The sequence below is a fragment of the Momordica charantia genome (assembly GCF_013281855.1).
Source record: "Momordica charantia cultivar OHB3-1 chromosome 10 unlocalized genomic scaffold, Mcharantia_2.0 BLBB01000010.1, whole genome shotgun sequence".
In the NCBI taxonomy this organism is placed as follows: Eukaryota; Viridiplantae; Streptophyta; class Magnoliopsida; order Cucurbitales; family Cucurbitaceae; genus Momordica; species Momordica charantia.
The window spans coordinates 7,691,526-7,701,118 of record NW_028275158.1 but is presented as its reverse complement, the minus strand read 5'-3'; the positions used below and the strand labels follow the sequence as shown (position 1 = coordinate 7,701,118).

The following is a 9,593-nucleotide window of genomic DNA, read 5'->3' as shown; positions in this document are numbered from 1 at the left end:
AAATTTTATCACTCTATTTTACCCTTTAATTTCAGTGTTTTATATATTATTTCAATGGAAATTTTGTTTCCCCCTCTCCAAAGCTCCTCAAATTCGACTCGTTCTCTCTCCCCATCTATCTTCCATCACCCTCTTCTTCTTCTTTTTTTTTTTCTGTTTCCTTTATCATTTTAACGTCTTTATTTAAGTTCAAATGAATTAGGGGAAAAAACAAAGAAAAAATGGAAAACTTTGAATAAAATTGTTTTGAATTTATTCTTAAAATTAATTATAAAATTAATGACTTCGTCTTTTAAGTATATAATTAATAATGAAATTTCAAAGGTTATAATGTAATGGTTAAATAATTATGTTTAGAAAAAAAAATATTAATAATTAACAATTAAATGCATTATTGATAAGTTGAAATGACTTGATAAATAACAAATTGAAATGATAAAAATGTGAAAGTTTAAATATAAATATATTTTGTTAATTTATTTTAACTATAAGAAATAGATTAAAAATATGTATTATATTTTGGAAAATTTGTTTGGACGATTTGATTTCTTTATAAAATTTTGATGGTAATTTTGTCCTTCAAATGCATCTCTCTCACAATTAATTATTAGTAACTATTAAATTATATTATATTACCAAAGCGAGCATGTTGTGAGTTCGATCTCCTACCTCCTACATGTTATACTAAAAAAAATTATTAAATTGTATTAATTTAATTTAAATCATAAAATTTAGTATGGAAATTTTTGTTTCGACTTAAATTAATTAAATAATTATAACCTTTAATTATATTTAATTTTTAATATCTCTTCAAATTTCAAAGAGTTTTGCAACAATTTCATTTTCTACCCTTATAAAATGATTTTTTTTTCACTCTTTTTTACGAGCCATATGAAATCAATGAATTTTTTTATAAAAATAATTTATATTATACTCTGTAACGATCTTATTTAAGCTAAACAAAATTTATACTTTAAAATATAACTACAAAATAACACAGGTTGCCAACTAGTTAATATAAAAAGCAACAACGTAAATTAACAAATCGTCGAGACATTACTTAACTTTTAAATGGCCAAAAGTTCAAATCTACTCACCATAAGTTGTATTAAAAAAAAAACAAATATAATATATGTATTTGTCAAAAAGGGCAAGTATGAAAATATTTAGATACAAGGGATCGTTTCAATAATAAAATATTACAAAAAGGACATTTAAATAAATAAATAAATATATATATATATATATTAAGGCCGTGGATCGTGATTGGGCCATCCCTCGTCATCTTCCACTAGGCGGTTAGGCCTTTTTAGAAAGCAATTAAAAGGATTATTATTATTTTTCTTTAATTTTTATAACCAATTATCGTTTTGTATTTATTCTCAAAAAAAAAAATAATAATAATAATACCAAAAGGTTATAGTTTTGTATCTAACCGGTCCCTAAACTTTAAAAATGATCTAATAAGTTCTCAAATTTTATGTCTAAAGTTAGTTAGGTTTAAAAGTATCTAATAAATCTGACATTTCAATGTTTAATAGATGATTGACATATTCAACAAATTCTAAAATGAAATTGAATTTTGTGTATAACAATATCTTAAACAGTTAATTTTGTGTCAAGTATATTGGTGATTTTTTAAAAATGTTGAATATGTCAACGATCCCTGTTAAACACATTAGACATAAAATTGAAAGTTTAAATATCTATTAGATACTTTTTAAAGTTCAATGACTTTTTGCAAGATCGAACGTGTGAGCTTTAAAGACCTACAAGGGAAATTCCATAGGTGAGTGAATTGCTTAATTAGTTTATTATTATTATTTGTTTCCAGAAGTATTTTTATAAGGTGTTTCACTTTAAAACTATTTGTTTTTAAAACTCATTCCAAATTTATTATAAAATTTCAAAATTTGAACGATCTTTGGAAAGAAAATGAGTGAAGAGTTTTTTTTTTAAGAATCAATTAGGATTAACTAAACTTTTAAATAATACAAGTAATTACAAAAAAAATAATATCAAACCCACTTTTAGCATACACGTAATATTAAAATACTTTATAAGTAATTTAACTTGTATTACTAAATAATAAACAAGTTCATATATTTAATTTTATCCACATGAACCTAACTCAATTAATTTAAACATTAGTTTGAATCTTAGAGTTTAGACTAAATGGGACTGGTTAATCTTAAATTTCATTAATGCAATTAAATGATCTTGATGACAGATTAAAATCTTAGTTTTGTTTTAAAGGAAATTAAGTTATTGTATAAAAATTTGACGTCAAAAAAAAAATTTCCAATATATATTTTTTTCCAATTTTAGGGAATTGTGGGCCAAACCCACCGAACACCAAAAGAAGATTTCTAGCGTTGGATTAACGCATACAAAACCCCACCTCCAAAAATTGATGGTCATAAATCATAATTCAATTATTCTCTCAACTTTTTTTTTTCTACCTTTATTATTCCACGTAAATTAATGTCTAAATTTTACATATTGATCTTATTTTTATTATAAATTCCATCGCTAATAGGCAATTTTTGTGTGAAATCTATGTGAGAAATTTCCTTCCATGTCATCAAAGTAGTATGTATATTAAAAAATGTCACAAATTCTTACCTTTTTAAATATAATATAAATATGACTTTCTTCAGTATTAAGACATCTTTTTCAGTATAATTTAAATTAAACTTGGAGATTGATTTAGATTATGCTTTTTGAAAAAAGAAAATCAAACTTTATTTCGTATTTGAAAATACATGTTTGTTTTAAGATAACTTAAAATTTGTTTTAATTTTATGTACAAAAAGCATTATTGGTCATTATTTGGTTGCTGTTAGGTTATAATTATGCGTAATATATATTTTTTTTCATCTCTCATTTTGAGTTGTCAGAGGACGAAGATTCAACTTTCGACTTTAAAGAAAGATAGACGTCTTTTACATTGAGTTATATAACAAATAACTTTCATTTTTGCATCTTTGTCGATAGTCTTTGTCATAATTTTTTATTATTTTTTTAGTACAACAAGTATCAGGTGAGATATTAAACATTCGACCTCAAATAAGGTAGTGTTGATGTCTCATCTATTGAAATATGGTCAGATTGACAATAGTTGTTGTCATTATTTTTCTTGACAGCCAACTAGATTCATCAATGTTCGTAGCAAGTCATTTGAGAGATCTCTCGATGTCTAGTTGACATCCATATTGTCATTCTATTAGGTCAACCAACGCTGACCAACTCAAGTGACCAATTATGAACCAAATTCAAATCTCAAGAACCAATTATAAACTAAATTCAAACTTCAAAAACTAAACATGTTGCTTTTGAAACTTCAAGAACCAAATTGAAACCAAATTTAAATCTTAAGGGCAAAAAGAGTATTTTATCCTAATTATTATTATAAATAAAAATATTTAATTACGAAAAAATGTCAAATAAAATACGTGAACACAAAAGAAAAATTGTTCCACTATTTAATTATTTAAACCCTATTGCACATATACTCGTCAGTTTTTGTTCCAAGAGAAAAACCTCATACTACAATCCTAAACTTTTATATCTATTCACTAATATGAGTTTAGCTCAGCGATAATTGATATGACATGTATTACTCATTAGTATTTTAAATCGATGAAGAAATCACCACCAATCAAAAGAATCAATTAATTTACATGCCAACATGAGCTTGATGAATGAAAGAAAGTGTTTATGAGCCCTAGCCCTATAAGCCCATACCTGCGTAGAGTAGATCATATCGTTCAACACCTGTAGCACAAGTTCATTTTTGACCTATTGGTCCCAGTATCATGGTGACTGAATGACGTCTCTTAATTACTAGACCAACTTACTATAATAATTTCATAAACACATAGTGAAGGACAAAAAAAAAAGTAGTCCTATGTTTGGATATGATAATACCATACCATAATCAAAAGGTACAACAGTTCGAGCGACCAGACTTAATATATATGTAGCCACTGGAGCCCTTCTAAAAAGGAGAAATTTACGCGGCGATAATTGAAATTTATCTCTGCCTAAGAGGCTATCAATTCGAATTCTCCACCCCCACTTGTTCTACTAAAAAAATCAATTAATTCACACCATCATCAATAAAAATGGCAAAAAAAAAAAACAAAAGAATTTTGGGGAAAATGGGTATATATAAAAGGGAGTGTTTTTATTGAGGGGCAGAAAGATCCAAATAATTGGGGTGTGTGTGTGTTCATCAGAAACTCCTACCTCCAAGTTTCAATCAACACTTTATAATCTAGAGAGAGGAACCCGTCTCCTCTCCCATTTCTCTCTCTGTCTTCATTTCCTCTAAACCCTATCGCGCCTTCTGCAATCCACCCACAAATGGCGAACAGTAATCTTCCCCGAAGAATCATCAAGGTAAGATCGTTCATCCTCTTCGCGATCTCCTTTCTGTTTCTCCGATCGGGTCGTCTGCTGAAGAGATGATATCGTTTCGTGGGGTAGAAGGATCTCTTGTTACTAGAATTGGGTTATTGTTGCTGTCGGAATTGATTTGATTTTTTCTTCTCCCCCTTTTGTGATCAATCGCAGGAAACTCAGCGTCTCCTCAGTGAACCTGGTGAGTTTTTGGATTTGTTTGTTGGGTTCTTTTCGGGGCTGCGAGTTGTTTGGTTTTTGATCTTGTTACTGGAAATCGTTTGTTAGTTTGGTCTTGCTTCCTTCGTCTGATGTTAATTATGAAGATGAAGTTTGTGTTGATTTATTTGATCTTAATCTTTGACGTGTGATTTTAGCCCCCGGGATTAGTGCCTCGCCGTCAGAAGACAACATGCGATATTTTAACGTGATGATTCTTGGCCCGACCCAGTCTCCCTATGAAGGTAAATTATTTGACAGTATGTTGTTCCTTTGTTGGTATATATGAATGGTTATAGAACCAACTAACTTGTTTAGGTGAAAATCGGCTGAAGTTCTATTGATGATATTGATATGATCTCTCTATGAAGATGACATTCACAGCGAATTTCAACTTCAGGATTAGCTTTTTCTCGACGGAAATGATTTCTTTTCTTACCTTTAACATTGGTTTCGTGCAACTGAATTGATGAAAATGGGGAACTTATAATTGAAAATTCAGGAGATACCCCTCTCCCTCTCTATTTTTGTTTTATGTTACTTCTAATGTTTTTAAGATATGGTGTTTTAGAAGTTGGTCGCATTGGATAGCTACGATCTTTTGCGGTAAACATTGATTTGCATAATTTGAAGTTTAAGATAACAGAGGTCTCTGTAAATATGGATGGTTAAATGTCTCTTAGTGATAGCTGATGGCCCAACTAGCAAGGGACCAATAGGTGGGAAAAGTGTGCCTAGGATCCTATCCTACCACCTCTACCTAACTCTGCCCAGAAAGGAAAACTGAAAGAAAAGAAAAGAAAGAGAAGACCCTTGAAGCTGATTGCCTCCTACCAATGTTAACTAAAGACCTCAGTCATTTTTAGCTCGACATTTGACTTGTAACTAATCTATTTTTATTGTTATGCATATATTTGTACTGAACTCAAAGTACTGTGCAGGAGGAGTTTTCAAGTTGGAACTATTTTTGCCCGAAGAGTATCCTATGGCTGCTCCCAAGGTGATTTGTAATCCTTTCTTTCTGAGCTTTCTTCCTGCAGTTATTAGATAAATCCCACTTGCATTATTCCCACTGGGCACTGATTCTTTTCCGAAACAATTAGCAATACTTCTTCTGTTTTGTTTTTTATTAAAAGCAAAAAATTATTAACAAAGGTGTCCAATAAAAATCATTGGGCCATTAGGGGTGCTCCAGATATTGTTGAAGATCATTTGATAACTTCCTATACCCCATATGTGCTGTTCAAATTTCTCATATTTCAAATGATCTATGAGCTGCTCTAGCTACTTATATTTGCTTGTCTTTACTTCTTGAATTATGATTTCACTCATACATCATGAGGGTGGTAAAAACTTAATTATATTTTGGACTTGCCATTTTGGCGTCATACTTTTTGTTTCTTTCTTTCTTCTCCTCTCTTAAGGGATTCTATATCACATTGAATGTAGTCATCATATAGAATGTGATATGTCACATTCTATATCACATTGAATATAATAAAAGAAATCATAAGTCATCATAATTTACATATGCATATAGTCATGATATTGACATCTATAAGAATACTACGTAATTACATCTGATATATGAAACACATGGGAGCAAATTGACGCTACTTGAAGGGAGTTAATGGTAGTTGATGTCCTCATTGTTGGAGATGGAGAACAGCTTATTTTATGTTTTGATCTGTCAGTCGATAGCTTTGGTAGATTGAGAGGAAACATGTTTGGCTGGTTCATGCTAGAGTCACTTGTGTGAGATGAAATTCATAACAGAATGTCCAAGGCACTTGTTACAGACTTTTAATTCTTCACTTCCTTTTTTTTTTTTTTTTTTTAATTTAGAAAGGCAACTCTTTTGAAACAAAATACTAGGAGAAGCCAACAAAAATAAGCTCCCGAAAGGGGGGAGGCATCCTTCAAACTTATTTTGATAGGAAACAAATTTCATTGATAGCATGCAGTATACAAAAAAGGCCTATCCAATGAAGTTACAAAAAACTTCTCCAGTTGGATATAAAGGTATTTAAACTATAACTGCTAAAAGGATTTACACTTTTGCACCAAGATAAACTAATTCAATGAAACTAATTTTTTTCTTTTCCTGTTCCCATAAATTAAATCAAACTTTGTTTTTGAAATTTATTGGAGTTTCTATCACTGTTCTGTTTGACTGGACTGTCACAGAAGGAAATAATCGGTTGCTCGAGGATTTAATGATTTTTTTTTCATATGGATGACGGTTTGATTGTTATTATTATCATTTTATTATTCAGCGCTGTATTCTGAGCTGGCTAATTTAACTTGAGTGGTTGATATTGATTCATGGCTTTTGCATACTCTTCTTTAAGTTGAAATTTTACCCTCCTAGAAAAGTGATGTAAAAGAAGGAAAACATTTAAAGACATTGAACAATCTGATCTGTATGACTGTATCTAGGTACTCTGTTATCCTGTTTGAACTCATTTAAATAATCTGTTTTGCTTGCTTCCAGTTCCACCGCCATTTTCCCTTTCTCCTTTTTCATTTTCATTTATGCACTTTTCTTTTCATGCGTGATTATTTTTTGTGGAGCAGGTTCGATTTCTCACCAAAATTTATCACCCGAATATTGATAAGGTATGCATCTGTTTGCTTAATTCTTATTGCCTCCCCCACCCTCACCAGCATGCTGCAGTTGGTTATTGATCATGTGATTTTCTGTATTTAAGCTTGGGAGGATATGCCTTGATATTCTGAAAGACAAATGGAGTCCTGCTCTACAGATACGAACTGTACTTTTGAGGTATTATAATGTTTGATGTGATTTGCTAGTGAATCTGCATATTTGCTTTGAACATTTTGCATGGTCTTTCGCTCATCTAATTAATTCTAGTTAATAAATATCTGAAAGTTTGATCACCATGCATTGTATCATTGGTTTGGAGAACTGAAACTTTTATTCTGTCTGGTTGGGAAAGATTTAACTGATTAACAGTCACCTTTTCTGTCACATTCTGTTAGTATTCAAGCACTTCTGAGTGCTCCAAATCCAGATGATCCGCTTTCTGAGAACATTGCAAAGCATTGGAAAACAAATGAGGCAGAAGCCGTCGAAACAGGTTAGTTGGTTTCAATCATTACTTCTGTTGAACTCTGGGTTTAATTATTTATTTAGTCTTAGTTTATTCTGTGTCAATTTGGGTTCTATCCTTTTAAAAGATTTATTATCGTTCCTAGCTTTTTGTGAAAGCTTACCATACATCTTGTAGAGGTTACCCAAATCAGTGGGGTAAGTTGTATGTGGATGTGATAGATGAGTTTTCATGAGGTGGCATTTGATTTGAACGACGTGCATGTCGGAGAGGTGGTTGCATATTGTTTGAGTTGAAAGCTAATTGAATCGAGTCGGGTTTAAAGCTCGAGGTAAAAGGGGTAAGGGGAGAGGGCATCACCAAGGATACTTGTCCACATACAACTTTTTATGGGAATTCCGTAACTCATAACGTGGACGTATGGTAAGCTTTAACTAAAACGATTAGTACGATAACACATTTTTTAAAAGGACAAGGATGAAGCCCGACACAGCTCGAACTCTATGAGCTTGATTTGTTGTAGTCTGACACCATTTTCTGATTGGATGTTCTCAGCAAAGGAATGGACTCGATTATATGCAAGTGGTGCCTAAAGGGAACTGCAGAAGCCTTTTACTTCGGTCTAAAATAACATCAATCTAATGTCTATGATGCCATTTGCTCTGTGGATTTGAATGGAAAATTTGGAAGAATTTATAGTGTCGAAATTGTCTCTAAAATTGTAACTGCCTCTAAAATTTGCCTCTTTTGGCAGAAGTCTTTGCCCCCATACTTTGTATGATGATTAGATGGATTACATTCTTCTAAGTTTTTATTATCTCCCATATTTTATGTCAGGACCCACAAGCTCCATTGAAGAAGCTTTCTCCTCAAATCCTTCCCTTCAAACAAGCTTCCTCTATTTTATGTGAGCTTGTTTTTCCTTCTCATTCGGAGAAATTAAGAGAACTGGAATCCTCATCATTGCTCCAAGAGGAGCAATGAAATATAAGTTCTAAAATTCATATAAATTTCATAGGAAATAAAATTATTGGGGATGTGTTTGGGTCTGGGATGATTTTTTTGAACTAATACTAAGTGAAATACCAATTTTTTTTTCAATCCAGGTATTGAATCAGATGACTATTATTAAGATCTTTCTGGAACGTGTTCAGTTTTGCCGTTTAGAGTTCAAATTATTTAGGAATCGTATGTAATTTTTTAAATGTCGATGGAAATATTGAGGTCTTATCAACGAAAATATAAATAAAATGCTGATGGCTTAAAAAATTATAAAAAATATTGAAACTAACAAATAATCATTTCAAAGTTATATTTCTCAGTATTATTTCTATATCCACATTAGTGATGTTTGTTAATATTTTGTCAAATTTTTGTGGTTAATAATTTGATGATATCGTCAATGATATTTAGGATAAATCAAGGGGTTAGGGAATATTATTTGTTGATATAAAATTATTGATCAACCAAAAGGACAAGAAAAGAAAAAGGAAGAAAAAAGACAAGTGTTTCTTTTATCTTAAAATAAAGTGTTAGCAATTACAAATGACTGGTAAAATAAGAAAAGAAAAAGGATTGAGCATGGGGATGAAAGAAACATTTGATATCTGATATATTGTGATGCAAAACAAAATAAACAAATTTATAAGATGCAAAAGAATTTAAAAAAATTTGAGAGGAAATTTGAAAACTTGAAAATTACAACTCTCTCCTCTCTATTGTGCAAGTGGGTATCTGCAAATGGGAAAGAAGAGGCACTCTTCAAAGAGAGGAAGAGGCATACCTCCTTTATAGAGATGGACAAAACAGAGAGTAACAATTTCACATTCCCTCTTCTTTTGAGAGAATGGAGTGTTTTGGGAATTTAGAAATGTGCCATTGTTATTTTTCTTTCAT

At 30.9% G+C, this 9,593-nt stretch overlaps 1 protein-coding gene across 1 annotated transcript; it reads left to right on the top strand.

Moving 5' to 3' along the window:
- Positions 1–4,200: 4,200 nt before the first annotated feature.
- Positions 4,201–8,504, top strand: UBC35 (ubiquitin-conjugating enzyme 35). Its single transcript, XM_022287116.2, has 8 exons — positions 4,201–4,404; positions 4,579–4,606; positions 4,782–4,868; positions 5,565–5,623; positions 7,201–7,242; positions 7,335–7,408; positions 7,627–7,724; positions 8,253–8,504. The coding sequence occupies exons 1-8, from the start codon at positions 4,369–4,371 to the stop codon at positions 8,288–8,290; spliced, it is 462 nt and encodes a 153-aa protein (XP_022142808.1). The 5' UTR covers positions 4,201–4,368; the 3' UTR covers positions 8,291–8,504.
- The last annotated feature ends 1,089 nt before the right edge of the window (positions 8,505–9,593 follow it).

What these genes read in the sequence shown, in the direction of transcription:
- UBC35 (XM_022287116.2), top strand. Translation starts at nt 4,369, where the DNA reads ATGGCGAACAGTAATCTTCCCCGAAGAATCATCAAG. An exon ending in TTCCCCGAAGAATCATCAAG is followed by an intron (nt 4,405 to 4,578) that starts GTAAGATCGTTC and finishes GATCAATCGCAG; the next exon opens with GAAACTCAGCGTCTCCTCAG. An exon ending in GGCAGAAGCCGTCGAAACAG is followed by an intron (nt 7,725 to 8,252) that starts GTTAGTTGGTTT and finishes GGATGTTCTCAG; the next exon opens with CAAAGGAATGGACTCGATTA.